A 19817-nucleotide genomic window follows, 5' to 3' on the forward strand; every position below is an offset into this window, starting at 1 on the left:
CCCTCCCACCTCCCTCCCGCATGCAAAGACCCTTTGGCACTCCTGGCGCCCGCATCCCCCTGCCAACTCACTCTCCGCACCAGTGATGACCACAGTGCCCTCCCACCTCACTCCCTTTGGTACTCCTGACGCCCGCAGATCCCTGTCACCACCCTCCCACCTCCAGCGATGCCCTTAAAGCCCACACATTGCCCGGCATCATCACAGCGAGGTGGGCTGAGGGTGAGGAGGTTCGTGGAGGGCTGGGGCACAGGCTGTGAAAATGGCGGACTTCCTATGACATCACTCCCACTGAGTTAGAAGCTAGTCTCCTGCCTTTTACCAATACTAGTATAACAAGTGCTTTAAGTGGGTTGAAAAACTGGGGGGAGGGGTCTCTCAAAGGGAAGTGGCCGATATAATTAGGCCGTGGCATAAAACACCTACGCTACAAATCTGTGCTTAGCATAGTGAGCCACTGGACTACTATTTTGCTGCTTCTGCCATTGCACCCAGATCTGTAATACAACAAGTAACATTTATAACACTTATAAGGTCCCAAAAGCGAGACCTATTGGCTATGCCAATGCTTGTTTGAGTATGCTGTGGTGTGCTGAAGCAAAATGTGGAAAACTATTAAACAGACCAATGTATTGTGGGCATTTGCTAAAAGACCTTGTATGTTGTATTTTGAATAGGATATAGGCGAGCCCTATATCAATTGTAAAAATAGTGAACATGAAGGAGTTTTAAATGGGAACGTTGAGGAGTTGAAAATTACATGAACTACATTTCAAAAGAATCGTTTCCCTGTCTGGCGTGACAAAGGTTTCAGAGCTAACGGCACGGTTTCTGAGGGCTGTATGACATGATTGCCTTGATAGGTATTTCTGAAAATAGTCACCCAGAGCTGTGCAAGCCAGTTGATTGACCTTGCATTAGATGCAGGAGTTTATGGAATCCCATTAATTTTCAGGTATCCTTTTCAAATTGCAGCATCGATCCCCTAGATCAACTTCTCAGTAAATTGCGTTAGTTCTCATGTTTTTAGTTGCTTTTTAATGTATCTGCCATTGGTAAACATACATGTAACACCCAAAGGCACTCGGCTCAAGGAACCTTTTGTGTTATTTAAAATTTTATTGATTTTATGTATGTTTCTTTAATTTTGTATTTTGAAATATCTTTCAATTACAGTTTTTGAGAACCCACAGGTGAATTAGCAGACCAGTCTAGGAAAGTACTTGGTGTATTCTTGTTTAGTTCCTAATTCTCTCACTACACTTGCTAACTCGTTTCTTTTTAACTTTCAGATGCTTCTTTGACAAGACCACTGCACCATCAAACCTCTGCATGCCCTCACTCTCATGGAAACCCACCACCCCAGTCACAGCCTCAGCCACAAGTGGATTATGTGATTGCTCACCCCGTACACACCTTTCTCCCCTCAATCTCCACCCATGCCTCCACACACACTGTACAACCTCCACCACCTCCACAGGCCCATAATTTAGCTAACACAGCAGCTCCTATTCCTCAGCACCTTTCCGCATCCCACCAGTCAATTTCCCACCACATCCCCACAGCAGCACCTACAGCACAGAGACTGCACCCACATGAAGTGATCCAGAGGATGGAGGTTCAGAGAAGGCGGCTACTTCAGCATCCGACGTATGTTCTAGTAAATCTTTTATGCCCGAAACGTGTCAGGAAAGTAGCCATTTCGTAACATTGTCTAGGTCCAACATGTATGTGAGGCATGCATGGTGCCATGACGTCCCCAAGATCTGAACACATTGTGGCATTTTGTGGTCAATGGCCATTTTGTTTTTACATTAGTTTCCAGAATGTCTTGAAATTAATGAATGATTACATTTATGCTATGCTTTTTAATATGTGTTTTTTGAGAGAAGGCCTTTATCCTTCAGTTTATTCTTTGTCCTCTAATTTCTTCGAAAAGAGTCTACTGAGGTCCTATTAATTAATCTTTCATTTCCGTTGGTGGCACAGAAGGAAATTGTTTTTGATGGCTATTTTTGTTTATACGTGGTGAATGCTTATTTTTCTGGGAAATTAACTTTGGTTTGAAAGTTATTCAGCATTTGGGAAGACTCTTAAAATGTATTTAATTTAAATACCAGTTAATGTATTATTCATTAATCATTAGTTCACTATTTTGCAAGTTGGACACATTCTATGGCAAGGGTGTATGAACTCCTTTCTAAGAGGAAGAACTTCCATGTTATATTTAGTTGTTGTCTAATGCCTAAATAAGGCTGGCATTGTGCTACTTGTAGTGAAGGTTGGCTAGTCTGTGCATTGGATTATTTTAAGTTTCTCAGTGTTGTTCTGTTGGCCACACACTAGAAGCTTTGGCCTATTTTCATTTGTGTGAAAGCACTGCCATCTGTACTGCTCCTGCCTTTAAAAAAAGATGTTGTATTAAAAGCATGCAACCAAAAAAATGGCAGATGATCAGCTGGACGAATTTGGTGCAGGAGCTTGACCTGCTGCTTGCATGTCTTATCTACAGTTAGCATCTAGACCGTCGCTCCTGGTATAGGGGTGTGCTGGTCTGTAAGTTAATCTTTGTCATGACAGAATATCTCTTATGGCTTTGACTCCAGGCTTACGTGGAATGGATTTGTAGGCCTTCTGGTAGTGTGTAGTAATGCATAACACTATCCATCTGGCTATGGAATTCTAAGAGGTTGCTAATCCAGTGCCAGTAGCCCTACTGTGAACATGAACCAACTAAATAGTTTTTGGTTTAGTCAAGATTACACCCAAGGGCTTTTTACCCATCAGAGCTCTTAACATTTCTCTCTGCTAGTTAGGCAACATTAAGGAAAAAATGGAAGGGAAATCATTTATGTGGAAGTCTGAAATTTAGTCCGTAATAAAGGGTCCTTTTTAATGAACATCTTATTATAGCCATTGTTAAGGGCTACATTGGCTATTAAAAACCCACTATTTTAGCTATTGGCTTGAGCTGTAAGCAAGGATTTTAGAGAGGAAGAGGTCATTTAACAGCCAGAACAGCCCAGGCAGAGGGCCTGTGAAGCAATTTGAACATTAACCACGAAGATAGTAAAACGTTGTAAAATAAACGGAGGAAAATAATAATACAAATAATGGAGCAGAAGGCTTTTTTATTGACCCTCTGGCACTCCATTGCTTTCAGTGAACAACATTTCAGCATTCCAATATGGAATACAATGTTGGGCTCTTGGTAACAAAGGGTCTGTATTTTCCTCTCATTTCTGGATAGAAATCCAGGCTGCTGACTTCTGAGACAGGTATCGAAGATTGGATTTGTACACAGTTTCAAATGCAGGCACCATCTCTTTGGAAAAGATTACATTCAGTTTCAGGGGTACAGATGGGTAGCAGGTTTTTTTTATTACACAATTTAAAAGTTCCTTGAACTGCAATGGTGTTAAAGTATTTTTGTCTGATGGGGGCATGTGGTGTAAGATGCAATGACTGCTAGATTAATATTTGTGTGAACATTACAAAGTAGATTTTGGAAAATGAAAGTATGCTAGTACGGTCTCTTGCCGACACGTCTGGTCAAACTTCTTTACAAAATGTAGAAGCACTTTCATTTTGTGGTCCAGAAAGATTTTGTAGCCAAATGTACGGCCTCCCACAATGTTTTTGTGCTCTTGAGGCAGCATATATAACAATATTGTAGTTTTCAGGCACGCACCTGTCGGCTCACTGATTGAAGATGTGATGTTTCTGCCAGTTATCCTGGGCACAAAGTCTGATGTGTATGCCATTGTTTTTTTGGGTTAATCTAACAAAAGAAGTAGGACTTGGTATCACTATTAGCCTGATGATGGATTTCATTGTCTAGCTTGAGTTTGGTTACAGCATTCAGAAGTACCTCATTTGGGGGAGGGCCATACCGAAATCCATAAAGTCCACATTTTTAAGCGCACAATCACCCGTAAGGGTCTCTAGGCGCTGGGGGCCGTCGGGAAGATTAAGCGAGCTATTGCCCAGAGTCACATGGTGCTGGGCTAACCTGCCGCCGGAGCCGGGGATCGAACCGTGGTCCCCAGATTCCAGCGTCAGTCGCCCTGGCCGCGGCGCCACACCTCTCCCTAATCCATATGAACCTACAGATAAATAGAACTTTTCCATAGATCTTGCTAAGGAATACCTCGACACAAATGGGGCAACATGGAGTAGGCTTCTAGTGTTTTGGCTTACTGGGCCCTGCCGGCCACCACTCAAATGGCTTCTGATCTCATGGGGTGAGGGCCCTAGTGCTCTCGGATGTCAAACATACTTCAGAGCCGCGATAGCACAAGAACGTTCTTGATCCTGATCGGGCGGCAAGGCTGAAACATAGGAATGGCAGTGTCGGTGTTGAAGCTGCTGGAGTCACCAGAGCTGCAGGATTGGGTCTGCCCTTTCGGAGTGACCCAGGCAGTGCTAGAGAACGACTTAAGTGTCAGACGATGGAGCTGGGAATTCTTGCTGAATCTTTCAGCATCAGAAGCTGCTCGAACAACAAGGAAGAGCCCAGTATCCGGAAAGTAATACTATGACTTCCAAAGGGCACAGAATCGAGACATTATTCATTGAGCAAGAAAACATATTAGTAGCATTTGTTGCCTGCAGATATATATGCTATGTACACTCCTGCCATCTAGTGTCGGGCCAGGACTTTGCAAGTTGTTTTTTTCGAGGAAGTTTTGTGGACGGTGTCGGAAAGTGGGTTTCTGTTGCAGTAACGCCCCCTCCAAACACACCCTCTTTGCCAAATTTCTGATGCACTTTGAGTGTGCACTGGGTCCCTACTAATCAGGTTCTCAGGACCTGTGTTCTTTTCCAAAACTGTACCAATGCTTCCACAATTGCCCATCCTCCAGCCCACATATAAGTCCTTTGCAAAAGGTACCAGTGGTACCAAGGGCTTTGTGACAAGAGACTGTCCCTTATTTATTTATTTATTTATTCAAAGTTTTATATAGCGCGAACAAGATCCTTACAGATATCAGAGCGCTTCACAAAGACAGGGTAGGGGCAGTAGGAATGAACAGAGATAATGGGAGCAGTGTAGTAGTCACTAACATGATAGGATAATAATAACATACATAAAACATATCAATATACAATCAGGTAAACCAGTAATATAAGACGGCACAAGTCATTGATCCCACTACAGCGGTGTTCAGGTACACCTTGGGTGTGTGGAAGGCTTATACCAATGTTTTAGTATAGAGATAGCACTGAGTGGGGGCATCGGGAGAGTGAATCAGTGCTGCAGCATATATTGTGCCACCCTAAGCGACCCCACACCTAACACATACACACTGCCATTTCAGGCTATGTGTTGTGGTATAACTAAACTAAGAGAGTCGATATGGCATACTTTCCTGGGTGCCATGCCTACACACCACTGCCTTTGGCATAGGTAGCTCGCCCCTCTGCAGGCCTTACAGCCCTAAGACAGGGGGCACTATTCCACAGGTGAGGGCATAGCTGCATGAGCAGTATACTCCTGCAGTGTCTGAGTCCATTCTTGGACACTGTAAGTACAGTGAAGTCATTTTGAGTACGTGGGCTGGGAGGATGTCAACACAAACTCCACAGCTCCATGACGGCTTTACTGAAGACTGAAAGGTTTGGTATCAAACTTCTCAGCATAATAATTCCACACTGATGCCAGTGTTGGATTTATCATAAAATACACTCCGAGGGCATCTTAGAGAAATGCCCCCTGAAAAACGACCAGCTTCTAGTGTTTTGGCTTACTGGTCCCTGCCAGCCACCACGTAAATGGCTTCTGACCTCATGGGATGAGGGCCCTAGTGCTCTCGGATGTCAAACATACTTCAGAGCCGCGATAGCACAAGAACGTTCTTGATCCTGATCGGGCGACAAGGCCGAAATATAGAAATAGGAATGGCACGACACAACACAGGCACCGAAGCACAAATTGGAATTGACTGATGCTTCATCACCGAAGAAAATCAAACTGACTTTGACATCAGACAAGCTATTGAATCTGAAAGAGCACTCTGGCCTCGAGCCACTCAGACTACAAAAAAGCATTGGCACCGAGAAAAGAGAAGGATCATGGTAAGACTTCATACCGAAGAAAAAACATGTTTCTGTTCCGCTCAAAATAAAGACTCCATGGCCTTACTACCAGTGCTGGGGAGAGCAAAACACAAGTACCAATTGAAGAAGAGGGAAATGTGTTCAAGAACTGCCCATATATGCGCAAAAGAAGCATTGAGACTCTTCAAAACGGCAAGTGCAAGACATTGAAGTTCCATAGCCTCCACCAACGCGAGTAGCAACTGAACATAATGCCAAAAGCATCCTGACATTCAGTCAGCCAGGATCCCCAGAAACAAGATCACACTCCTCAACATAGAAAAAGGTGGAGGGGATGCACCTCAACAAGATTGTGACACAGATGACCCACATTTAAATTTAAACATGGGGATACCCACCATAGCCCAGACCCATGGCATAATTGACATGGTACTGCCTGGTAATGATATTGAAGCACCAATCCCAGCAAAAGCATCACCACCAGATGGCACGTTATGGTATCATCCAAAGGGCTGCAGAGTACCGCTAACTTCCTATGCACACAACAGAGGAATTAACTGACTACTTAATAGAAACACTGTTGCCCACTGAACCACAGTGCAATGCCATCCAATGATTTGATCTGTCTCGCATGTCTCAAAGGACACATTTAAAGACCCAGTAAAATTCAGGATACTCACACAACGCATTAAAGGAAATACAGGCCTTCCCCTACAGACCCAATATATATATCAGGTTTATGAAAATGCATACAATTAATGACCAATGAATGAATGAATGAATGCATGCATGGATGTGGCCTGTTTGCTAATAATTTAAATATTTCATATCTTTCTATGCACAATGATATGTCCAAATATGTTTAATAGTTATGTGTAATATGTTACTTTGTCAATTTAAAAATGTGCTTATTTTCAGTTTGCTCACATTGGTTGGGGGGTTTTCAGTATTTCTGTTGTTGTTTTAATGTATATGAATTTTTGGTTATCGAAAAAATCATATTTCATGCAAATGGAGTGGAACTATCTATAATCAATAATCAATGTAACTTCATAAATAGGCGAATTTAATTCAGCGAGGGAATGACATTACTCCAACTGTTTTAAAGGTGGGGGTCTCCCCCACCTTTACACCATGTAAAGTGTTTTCTCTTGAATGTGTCAGGTTGTTGATTCTGATGTGTGATTTTCAGCTGTGCAGTGTGCTGTTCCAGTCAATTGCTTCCATCCTCCTCCTCGCACACTTGTCCAGTGTTCTAGTTCTGATATTCTGATCTCAGCTGCACCATGTATACCACCTTGTCAGTGACCAGCACCCCATGTTTGAGATAATTCTCAGGCAACTAAACCCAATACCAGAGTGTTTGTAAACTTCTCTACAGCTCCTTGGAGTTAGTTGTGGGCCACAGCAAATAACTGAGAATAACATCAAGTATTATGTAGCATTCCTGTTTAGGGTTGTGTGCTATGGCGTATAGCATTTCCACCATTATGATCTACAGAGATGCAGGACTCTAGGCTTACACCAGCATGCCCTCCTTTTCTACTATATGAAAAGGGCGAGTGGACCAATTTACCTCCATGCCATGGGAATTATTGTTATCTATCTCCCAAGAGTAGGTCTGAACAGAAAGGGTTTAGCTGTGAGTAATGTACGGGTGCTCACAATCTGTTAGTCTCTAGAGTCCTCGTCTGTGGCTAGCAGTTGTGAGAGCAGTTGTGGTGTTTCTTATGGACTGAATGCATTCCGAACTGAGGAAAGGTGCATAAATGTGTTAGAGTGAAATGGAGGATGTGCCCTGTTCCACACTGTCAGTAGAGGTGAAATAGTTAGTGATCAGGGAAAATGGCTGCTAGAGTCGGAAGCGCAGGATGGCGTAAGTTACCCAAGTGTATCAGTAAGGGAACGGTGTTTGCCGCCGCCACACTACACGGCTTTTCACTCCCCCCAAACTGTTATCGAATAAATTGTTCTTTTCCTCAGTTTACATTGTTCTTTCGGTATGGATGTATGCTTCCTCTTCTCTGATTGGACACTAATAATGCGTTCTTTCCAGACGTGCTCATGAACGCCCACCCCCGCATCCTCATCGAATGCACCCCAACTACGGACATGGTCACCACATTCAGGTGCCTCAGACCATGTCATCGCACGCTCGACAAGCTGCAGAGAGAGCTGCCTGGTACGTAATGACATATCAGTCTACGTATTTATTTCGTTGTTCAGTTGTGTGGCGACTTAATGTGTGGACTGCTATTCACACACGTGAAGTCTATCACTCAGCGTTACAAAGAAAGTTCATGATTTACAGCAGCATGTGTACATTACTGAAAACGGTAGACGGGTAAGTAGTAAGCACTTTTACGGGGCGGAGTGTACCCAGGATTCCACACTTCGTTTAATGCAATGCCCTATTAATTTTCTGTTTTTATGGAGGTGTTTTTCTTGAAATCAAAAATCTATTAGTTCGTATTTACTAGGGAAAAAAAGCATAATAAAAGATGGAGGTGGTCATCTTAGGAACTTTTTGAATGGCGTCCATGAATTTGGAGCAGAATAAAAAAGCAGCAAGGACAGGAACATAAAACAGCACTGCACTTTACATCCATTTAAACGTGTTTTTCATGGTTTCTCTACTTTTAAATGCTTTTTTAAAGGCCTTTTGATTTGTACTTACTCCCCAAAATACGTCAAATTGCATCATAGGACTAGACCTGCCACTGAACAAAATCTTCCCTGAGTATTGGAATGTTCCCTAACCTTTATGGCTTCCTAGATGAATGAAACCTTTGACCTCTGCTGGGCTGAGTTCGTTCTCTCCCTACTTCTCACGCACCACAAACGTTTCCACCTAAAACAAAAAGCACAAAGTATGCGTGTGAGAGAATGTTTTCTTTAAGTTAGAAAGGCTTACTTCACAATTACAACTTGAGGGACTTAAAGTCTATTTTAACGAAAATTCAGGTAGTGTGAGCTCATATCTGATGGACCTGGACTGTTTTCATGGTGATCTCTATTATTTAACAATTTTTCCTGCGTCCTCGGCTGCAGTTGCATTCAGTTGTATATTTAATTCACGCCCTTTCAACGGTTTACCCCAAGTGAAGCTAGGTCTATATAACATCATAATAAAACACAGTCTGCTATACTCCGTGTGCAGTAGAGTGAAGTCGTCTTTTTTGTATTTACATTCAGAGATATCAGTCTTTTAGTACAGTTTCGTTTACATCCTGTTAATGGACCTGAGGATGCTTAACATCATTTCACAGTTTATCAAGTATTCTGTCACGTTTCATGTTTAGTGGCCCTGGGTTAAACAGGGAATAAGTCAACGGCTTTGGCTCCGGGCTGCTGCACATATCTATAGAATATTCATTGGCACAATAATATTTTATCACGCCGTCAAGCAAAAAAAAAAAATGTTAAATGGGCTACCCAACCACAGAAAAATATAGAATAAGGGCCCAAAGATGCAGTGTTCAGTTACGAGATTCACTTGTTAGCAATGGGTTCAGTTCAACAACAAACCAGTTATTTCTTCAGTTGGTCACCAGTAACGGAAACAAGAGGCTTAAAGAATCTGGACTTTGGCTAGCACCCAGAGTAGGTCCCCCATGATTCCCTAATTTATGGATGTGTACAAAAAGGAGGGAGTAATTGATCCAAAGGGATCAATGGGGGCGTGATTACCACTCTAGGGAGAGCGGAAGGTCCAGCCTCAGTCCGTGCCCACAATAAGTATATTAATCAAAAGGTTGACAAGGCTGTTCCTCAGGAGTGGACGGGAAAAGTGATGCACTGGTCAAGGGAAAAAGTGGTGGTTAAACGGTGATAGCCTCCCACTGGGTATCCATTGTGTTGGATATGTTTGCCTCACACACCCTTGCAGGTGTCATGCTTCATCATAGGCGTTGCTCCTCGTCAGGTAGGCGGTGCAATTCCCAACGGGCTCACCTCAAAGAGGGGCTCTTTAGCGGAGATCTTTTGAATCCAACTGCCTATGGGTGAAGTGTGGGTATGGGGCCTTAAGGTTTGCAGACATGAGTGTGAGTTAAAATGTAGCGCAGGGTACCTGAGACTACTTTATTCGGGTGGTCCCTCGTTACAATTAAAAGGGTGAGGCTAGACTAGACTTGGCTGGAAATTAATGTTTCCTTATTCTAGACTAGATTTAGAAGTTATAAAAATGGTCGACATGTTTCTCGCTGTGTAACAATGACTGCGATTCATCCTGACCTATGTGGTAAAGTCTACAAAGGAAAGATATTTATGTCAGAAAGTGTATCTTTTAAACAGTAATTGGGAGGATTTTACCTCAATTATGCTGTTCCTTGCCTAAAGGTCAGTAATGATTTTCCCCATCAAGCCCGTGCTCGGCGGATTGAGTGGTAGGCAAAAGGCCCTTTACACAGAGAGAAGTAGCCTACTAACCAGAGGCACCTCTTTTGATGTACCACCCGCCGAGTATTGATGGGGAAAATCATTACTGACCTTTAGGCAAGGAACAGCATAATTGAGGTAAAATCCTCCCAATTACTGTTTAAAAGATACACTTTCTGACATAAATACCTTTCCTTTGTAGACTTTACCACATAGGTCCTGATGAATCGCAGTCATTGTTACACAGCGAGAAACATGTCGACCATTTTTATACCTTCTAAATCTAGTCTAGAATAAGGAAACATTAATTTCCAGCCAAGTCGAGTCTAGCCTCACCCTTTTAATTGTAACGAGGGACCACCCGAATAAAGTAGTCTCAGGTACCCTGCGCTACATTTTAACTCACACTCATGTCTGCAAACCTTAAGGCCCCATACCCACACTTCACCCATAGGCAGTTGGATTCAAAAGATCTCCGCTAAAGAGCCCCTCTTTGAGGTGAGCCCGTTGGGAATTGCACCGCCTACCTGACGAGGAGCAACGCCTATGCTGAAGCATGACACCTGCAAGGGTGTGTGAGGCAAACATATCCAACACAATGGATACCCAGTGGGAGGCTATCACCGTTTAACCACCACTTTTTCCCTTGACCAGTGCATCACTTTTTCCGTCCACTCCTGAGGAACATCCTTGTCAACCTTTTGAATAATATCCCTAATTTATGGAACCATATCTTGTGAAAGGTGGCGCACAATTGAAATATTCTGTGTAACCTAGGGGTACCAGCAAGTCCATAGGTGTCTAATTGTGGCTCTTATTAGCAATTGAGATTTAAGGCAAGCTCCAGTGGTGCATTTAACCCCTTCGAGGCTGATGACGAGCTCAGCTCGTCATGAGTTTTACATGCCGTGCGCTCATGACGAGCTGAGCTCGTCATGAACCGCGGGGTTTTTAAAACTTCAGCGCGCAGGGGGGAAAACCGCCGCGCGCATGAGGTTAAACCATATTTCTGGAACTGTAAAGCTACGAAGATAAATGTTTTTCTGAGATCAGTGCAACTACCATCTTCTAATATAAGACTAACTTAAGGTCTACAATGAAAATTCTGTGGACTAGTTGTATTGCAAGTTCCCAAAAAGCGAGTGTAGGAAAGTGCCCCCTTCTGCATGGTTAACCCCTAACTTTTTCCAGATGCCTGATGCTAACTTGACTGAGTGGGACCTAGCTCCCTGCCAATCAGGTTCTCAGGGCCTGTGTTCTTTCCCAAAACTGTACCTTTGTTCCCACAATTGGCACACCTCTAGGCCACCTGTAAGTCCCTTGTAAGAGGTACCCTTGGTACGAAGGACCTTGTGACCAGAGAGGGCATCTGAGGGCAGCAGCATGTATTATGTCACCCACACACTGCAATTGCAAGCTGCGTGTTTTGGTGCAGACTAAACTGAAGAGTCGACATGGCTCCCATTCCTGGGTGCCATGCCAACCAACACTGCCTGTGGCATGGGTAAGTCGCCTCTCTAGCAGGCCTTACAACCCTAAAGGCAGGGTGCACCACACCATCGGTGAGGGCATAGCTGCATGAGCAATATGCCCCTAAAGTGTTTGCGCCATTCAAAGACATTGTAAGTGCAGTGAAGCTATTTTGAGTAAAGGGGTTGGGAGTTTGGCATTGCTAACTCCACAGCCCCAGAATGGCTCCACTGAAATCTGGGAAGTTTGGTACCAAATCTCTCAGCACATTAAACCCACACTGATGCAAGTGTGGGATTTAACATATAATGCACTCGAAGGACATCCTTATAGATGCCCCCTGAAAACCGACCAGCCCTGGTGTGGTTCCTGACTGGCTGCCAACCATCTGCCACCACCAGAGAGGTTTCTGGCCCACTGAAACAAAGCCCATCCTGGGCAGAAGTGTCACACCTCCAGGATGGGCAGGGTACACGAAGTGGAAGCTTCTAAGGCCTTTTTTTGGCTTCCCCCAAGCCTTTTGCTGCTATCAGCAACTGGCCTCCACCGGTTGTGACCTCCACTTTGGGCAGGAGAAATCTGTGGGAATACCTAGCCAGGAAGGGAAGTGTGCCCTCTATTGCCAACCCCACCCCCTCAAGTGGGGGAGGCAAAGTGAAGCCCGCATCTTGGTCCCTTCGATCTTGAAGATGAGGGTACTCATCCAATCAGGGAAAGGCATATGCCCCCCTGCCACTGAGGGGTGGCATATTGGGGGGAAGGAGGGAGGTATGACACCCCTGGGAAGGGGCCCATTGGTCCCGACCTGCACACCCTTGTAACGCCCCTAAATCTAGTATTTTGGGGACATCCCTGAAACCTGCCTCTTCAGATACGACGACCCAAGAAGAAGAGCCGTGGAGACAATGACGACAGCTGATTTGTCTCCAGCCCTAAGACCTGGCTCCTCCTCGAGCGACCCTGCTTCCAGAAACCGGCGTGGCCTGCAACCTCAAGTACCTCGGAGGACCTGTGCGGTCTTCAACAAAGACTCCTGTCTCCCATGGACACCGGATTTGTCCACCAAAATAACCAACCCCCAGCCTCTGCTTTTACTCTCATTGTTCAGAAATCCATGATTATTTTTTGTCTCAAACATTGAGATCATGAATACAGGGCTCCTCCTGTACATATGTGTTAAGCAGGGCTCAGAAGAGAAAGGGACTCTTCAGGAGAATCTATACTCACGGAAACCCACAAAGGCTCCTTCATATTCATGTCAGCCAGCTAGCTGCTCATTCATAATATAGCAAAAAGAACAACTGGTGGACAGAATGCAGAACAATATCATACATTCACCCCAGTACAGAGATCTGGGCCTAAATCCATTGTTTCTTTGCTCGACATGCCATACCAGTTTGGACCCAGCCATATTCTAATCAGTCTTGATCCTGCACCCAATGGGAACAGTCCAGCCCGAACTGCCTGGCCAGTTCCTCCCTGGACTGGAAACAAGCATCCTAGGACCGGTTTCGGGCTTTCAGCCCTCATCAGCCAGGATAGCTTGATTCTAGTGGCATGGAGAGTACGGGACTCATGTCTGAGCATACCTGTCCCACTCGTTTGATAAATGCAAAAAGAACAATTGATGGACAGAATGCAGAACAATGTCATACATTCACCCCAGTTCAGAGATCTGGGCTTAAATCCATCGTTTTTGGCTCAACATGCCATTCCAGTTTGGACCCGGCCATATGTAAGTCAGTCTTGATCCTGCGCCCAATGTGAACAGTTCAGCCCGAACTGCCAGGCTTTATGTATTCAAGTGTCCTTTCATTGGGGAAGTGAACACTAAGCAGTACCCACTGAACTATGCACATAACATATTGCTCTTTGATATGCATGGTACATGTTCTTTGCAGCAGGCATATTACCCCTCTGCACTACCTTAGATGAGTAAAACAGCCACTAGACAAAACATGCTCCCATCTCTCTCCAGCAGGTACCTTGATCACCAAAGTTATTTTGGCACTTGTATTGTTGACCGAAACCTGCTGAATATACAAAGAACTTTGCAGTGTTTTTAAAACTCCTGCACTTGTACAATACCGGTCCCCCCCAAACTAAACTGGCCCCCTACCCTTCTAGTCGCCCTGGGAAACGCCTGCTCCTGTCCAGTCAGTACTCCTGCTCATGCTCGATCAACACTCCTGCTTCATCAATTCCCCTGCCTTCTCCTGGCTCGTCACTTCTCCTGCCCTCTTCACTGCTCCTGCCCTCTTCACTGCTCCTGCCCTCTTCACTGCTCCTGCCCTCTTCACTGCTCCTGCCCTCTTCACTGCTCCTGCCCTCTTCACTGCTCCTGCCCTCTTCACTGCTCCTGCCCTCTTCACTGCTCCTGCCCTCTTCACTGCTCCTGCACTCTTCACTGCTCCTGCCCTCTTCACTGCTTCTGCCCTCTTCACTGCTTCTGCCCTCTTCACCGCTCCTGCCCTCTTCACCGCTCCTGCCCTCTTCACCGCTCCTGCCCTCTTCACCGCTCCTGCCCTCTTCACCGCTCCTGCCCTCTTTACCGCTCCTGCCCTCTTTACCGCTCCTGCCCTCTTCACCGCTCCTGCCCTCTTCACCGCTCCTGCCCTCTTCACCGCTCCTGCCCTCTTCACCGCTCCTGCCCTCTTCACCGCTCCTGCCCTCTTCACCGCTCCTGCCCTCTTCACCGCTCCTGCCCTGTTCACCGCTCCTGCCCTGTTCACCGCTCCTGCCCTGTTCACCGCTCCTGTCCGTTCCCCGCTCCTGTCCGGTCATTGATCCTGCTCATGCCTAATCACTGCTTCTTCCCCTTCACCTCTCCTGCCCAGTCACTTCTCCTGCCCCGTCACCTCTTCACCTCTCCTGCCCCGTCACCTCTCCTGCCCTGTCACCTCTCCTGCCCTGTCACCTCTCCTGCCCTGTCACCTCTCCTGCCCTGTCGCCTCTCCTTCCCTGGTGCCTCTCCTGCCCCATCACGCCTCCAGTCCCGTCACTTTCCTGTCTCGTCACTTCTCCTGTCCTGCCACTTTTCCTGCACCGTCACTTCTGCCCCATTCACTGCTGCTGCCCCGTTCACTTCTCCTGGCCCGTCACTTCTCCTGCCCTCTTCACTGCCCCTGCCCTCTTCACTGCCCCTGCCCTCTTCACTGCCCCTGCCCTCTTCACTGCTCCTGCCCTCTTCACCGCTCCTGCGCTTTCAGACCCATTTGACGCCAGTGGAGGGCAGGGTTCGCCATCACCTTCTCCACTGGCGCACCATCACATCGGACAGGCGGGTGCTGAAAATCGTCCGAAGGGGCTACTCCCGCCCCTTCGAGGCGACCCCTCCAGCCATGCCACCGCAGTACCACCACGTGTCGGGGATCACTTGCAACTTATGCACGAGGAAGTTACGGCCCTCTTGGCCAAGGGGGCCATCGAGCGTGTTCCTGGGCCTGAAGTAGGGTGTGGTTGTTACTCCCACTACTTTCTGGTTCCCAAGAAGGGCAAAGGGGGCCTACGCTCTATCTTGGACCTGCGGAACGGCTTCCTCTGGAAGGAGAAGTTCAAGATGCTGACTTTGGCTCAGGTCTGAGCTGCCCTAGACCCCGGAGACTGGATGGTAGCATTGGACTTGCAGGACGCATATTTCCATGTACCCGTCCTGCCGGCCCACCGGCGTTACCTGCGGTTCACGGTAGGTCACGAGCATTTTCAGTTTACCGTGCTCCCCTTTGGCCTTACCAGCGCCCCTCAGGTGTTCACGAAAGTGATGGCGGTGGTCGCAGCTCATCTGCGCAAATTAGGGGTGTCAATCTTCCCCTATCTCGAAGACTGGTTGTTGAAGGCGTGCTCGCCCCAGACAGTCGTCAGCCACCTCCAGACTACGGCCGACCTCCTGCACCTGCTGGGGTTCTCCATCAATGTGCCGAAGTCACACCTGTGTCCCTCTCAGAAGCTCCTCTTCATCGGAGCGGTTCTGGATTCGGCGCAGTTTCGGGTTTATCCTCCCGAACAGCGGGTTCGGGATATTCAGCCTCTGAATCCGATCTTTCAGCCTTTATCCCAAGTCTCGGTCAGGTTGACGCTGCGGCTTCTAGGGCTGATGGACTCCTGCATCCTTCTGGTGCATCACGCCAGGTGGCGGATGCGGGCTCTGCAGTGGGACCTGAAGTTTCAGTGGGCCCAGCATCAGGGCAACCTGTCCGACCACGTCCTGATCTCGGTGGGCACTGCGAGACAGTTGCAGTGGTGGCTCACGGACTGCGACGGGGTCAGTGGCAGATCTTTCTCCCTACCCCAACCGGAGCACGTAGTGGTGACGGACGTGTCCCTCCTGGGATGGGGGGCACATGGGAGAGAGGGAGATCAGAGGCCTCTGGTCTCCGGCGGAGTCTCAGCTCCATATCAACCTTCTGGAGCTGCAGGCGATCTGGCTTGCACTGAAAGCCTTCCTTCCCTCTGTCCGGGGATGTCTATGAACACCTGCACTACACAACACCACCGCCATGTGATACTGCAACAAACAGGGCGGGGTGGGGTCGTGGACCCTTTGTCAGGAGGCTCTGCACCCCTGCAATGGCTGGAACACCAAGGCGTGTCCCTGGTGGTTCAACACCTGGCAGGTTCCCTGAATGCCATGGCGGACAAACTCAGCCGTCGGTGCATGATGGATCACGAATGGCGTCTGAACTCGAACGTGGTGCAAGGTCTCTTTCAGCAGTGGGGAGAGCCTTGGTTAGATCTATTTACCACAGACGACAACGCGCAATGTCTTCAGTTCTGCGCGATTGAATTTCAAAGGTGGCACTCGCTCGGAGACGCTTTTCGTCGCGAGTGAAGCTGCGGTCTGTTGTACGCCTTTCCGCCTATACCACTTCTGCCCAGAGTGCTGAAGAAGATCAGGCGCGATCGGGCCCACGTTATCCTTGTGGCTCCGGACTGGGCACGAAGATACTGGTATCCCGAGCTACTCAGCATGTCAGTCGATCCCCCGATTCGTCTGCCTCTTCAGGAGGGCCTTCTGTCGCAGCAGCAGAGGACGGTCCTCCACCCGAACCTGTCCAGTCTCCACCCCCATGCGTGGAGATTAAGCGGCGACAGTTGAGGCCATTTGACTTGCCTCCTGAAGTCTGTGATGTCATTCTGGCAGCCAGGCGTCCCTCCACAAAATCGGTATATGCCTCTTTATTCTTTCTCTTGCCCAGCAGGGCTCTGCTCTGGGCACTATCAAAGGCTACCTCTCTGCCATTTCATAAGGCTTCCTGATCAGCCCTCTCTTTTCAAGTCCCCTGTTCTAAATAGATTCTTGAAAGGCATCACTCACATGTTTTCTCCTGTTCCTTTCGTGATGCCTCAGTGGGACTTGCACCTTGTTCTGACTTACTTGATGTGTGCTCCCTTCGAGCCACTTCACAATTGCCCTCTTCGTCTTCTAACTCTTAAGACTGCATTCCTAGTTGCCATCACCTCTGCCAGGAGAGTGAGTGAGCTCCAGGCTCTATCTTCTAAGCCTCCTTTCCTTTCTGTCCATCCGGACAAAGTTGTTTTAAGAACGCGTCCTTCTTTCCTGCCCAAGTTGGTTACAGCCTTTCACATCGGGCAGTCCATCACCTTGCCCACCTTCTTTCCGCATTCCTCGAAAGAGGAACAGAGGCTCCACCGCCTGGACCCAAAACGTGCGCTCTCATTCTATCTGGACCGCACACGCCAGTTCCGGGTGGACGACTAGCTCTTTGTTGGTTACGTGGGCGCTAAGAAGTGACTGGCGGTGTACAAACAAACCATTTCTCGATGGGTCGTTTTGTGCATAAAGGCTTGTTATTCACTGGCTAAGAAGGAGCCTCCAGTGGGGCTGTGTGCCCATTCCACTCGGGCCACGGTGGCTACTACTGCCCTGGGTTGGGGAGTCCCTTTGCAGGACATCTGTCAGGCAGCAACGTGGGCCTCGCTGCACACGTTCGCTAGACACTACTGCCTGGACAGCCAAGTCCGGAGAGATGGCTTTTTCGGACGTACTGTTCTCTAGGACTTTGTGGTGTGATCATTGGTTCACAGACCCGCCACTGGGGTTGGTATTGCTGGGGTATCTATTCTAAGGTAAGGAATCTAACACTAACCTGTTTCTTTCAGATGCACAAGTTACTTATCTTCGGTAACGATATATCTGTAAGAAACAGTAGTTAGTGTTAGATTCCTTACCGCCCCACCCATCCTCCCCGTTCTGCGAACCGATATCTAGGGTTAAGGTTCTTCCCTTTGAGGGCCCTAGTTTCATGGCACCAGTGTCGGTTTTTATCATGGCTCTGCGTTTCTGGCACGAAAAAGCTGTGTATAAGAACTGACGTCAGCGCGCGAGGGCGGCGTCTAAGTACTCCGTCATCCCGGCGCCAAGGACTCCGACGACGGACGCCAAGCCGCGGACGACGCCTACCGACGCGCAAGGGCACTGCTACGCAAAACTTTCCGGATCCAGTCTGACGCCTGGGGATATTCCAAGGTAAGGAATCTAACACCATCTACTGTTTCTTACAGATATATCGTTACCGAAGGTATGTAACTTGTGCTTTAGGTCCTTAGTTTTCCCACTTACTTGTTATACTTGTAATTTCTAGAACTGGCTGACACAATTGACCAAAACTTGTTTGATAATTAATATGCCCTATTCCATACAAATTTGCATGCTAAAAAGTGCATAGCGTGCTATCTAGTAATGTTCGGGTACAGAGGTTCTGTAATCTGTTTTTAATCGAAACCCCAAACAATTATTGTTCTGTGTAGCATCTCATGTTTGATACGTGCTTGCTACCCAGGGTAAATGTTGTTTGTAAAATATTTCACCACTCCTGGTAACTGGTTCAAGTAATATAAAAAATTCCTAAAGTAGTATAATAAACTGTTCACTCAGAAGGGTTGTAAAATGATATGGTAACTTCAACTTTATTGTTGTGTGTATCCTAATTGAAATTACCCTATTTTACTGGACATTGAGTTTGTGGTATTTATTGTTTCATACTGAATCTGGAAATATCGCCCACTACCAATATCTCGAGTAAGCCTCCACTTTGCTATTTGTGGAAAGTCGTGTGTCCAAGGTGAATAATCCAGTTAGAGTGCACAGTGCTTCGTCATTGGTAAACAACAGTACCCATCCTGTATCTTTTTCTTGGGTTCCAGGGCTGCCAGTGGCTGCTATGAAAATCACCAGTAGCACAGTGCCACTGTTGCTCCAGCACAGCTGATCGGTAATCTAAGTTACTGGATTTGGAGTCTAGGTTCTTCAGGAGTAGTGATGTTGAGAGGTGAAGGCTTAGTCTGTGATGTGTATTGATAAGGGTTTTAAACTTAGATACTGAAGTATTCAATACGTAACTTGATCTAACTGAATATACAGTCAGTGACATAAGTTGTATTGAGAACAGAATTTAATATAACTTAGATGCTTACAAGAACGTGATGGTGCTATCATATTCTGGGGGCTAGCAAGATGTCTCAAATATTTTTATCGTTTTTTTCTTTATTCCTCTTCCCCCATTGTCAATCTTTCTGCCACCATCAGAGGTTTCCCTGTGAATCCAGTAGACTGGAATGCTCCCACCAAGCCCGCCATATCTTCTAGTGTTCACAAGAGCATCCTTTGTCTCTGTAGATCGGCTCGTAATTGTATAAAGAGTAATTCTTTATTGTTTGATTATTTAAAATCTTACAATATTGCCAATACAAAACATATACTATAATAAATAAAACCATTAAAAAGCAATTGGACCATAACATTCATTACAATTCATTAAACATAATTTTATAACTTAATCTCCCAATTTTGTTTTAGCTATCAATAAAAACCTTACAAAAGCAGCGTTCATACTTATATAATTAAAGTGGAGACACATTTTCAGTGCATGCTAACATGTCCTTATTTC

At 46.5% G+C, this 19817-nt stretch overlaps 1 protein-coding gene across 6 annotated transcripts in view; it reads left to right on the forward strand.

Moving 5' to 3' along the window:
* RNF111 (ring finger protein 111) overlaps positions 1-19817 on the forward strand; it is a 399764-nt gene that overhangs the window by 314724 nt on the left and 65223 nt on the right. For all 6 annotated transcript variants that reach the window (XM_078685178.1, XM_078685180.1, XM_078685182.1 and 3 more), the window contains exons 8-9: positions 1293-1650; positions 8117-8242. In XM_078685178.1, coding sequence (XP_078541304.1) covers positions 1293-1650; positions 8117-8242 — 484 coding nt within the window. The remainder of the gene's footprint in view (positions 1-1292; positions 1651-8116; positions 8243-19817) is intronic.

Source organism: Lissotriton helveticus, chromosome 3_2 (assembly GCF_964261635.1).
Source record: "Lissotriton helveticus chromosome 3_2, aLisHel1.1, whole genome shotgun sequence".
NCBI lineage: Eukaryota > Metazoa > Chordata > Amphibia > Caudata > Salamandridae > Lissotriton > Lissotriton helveticus.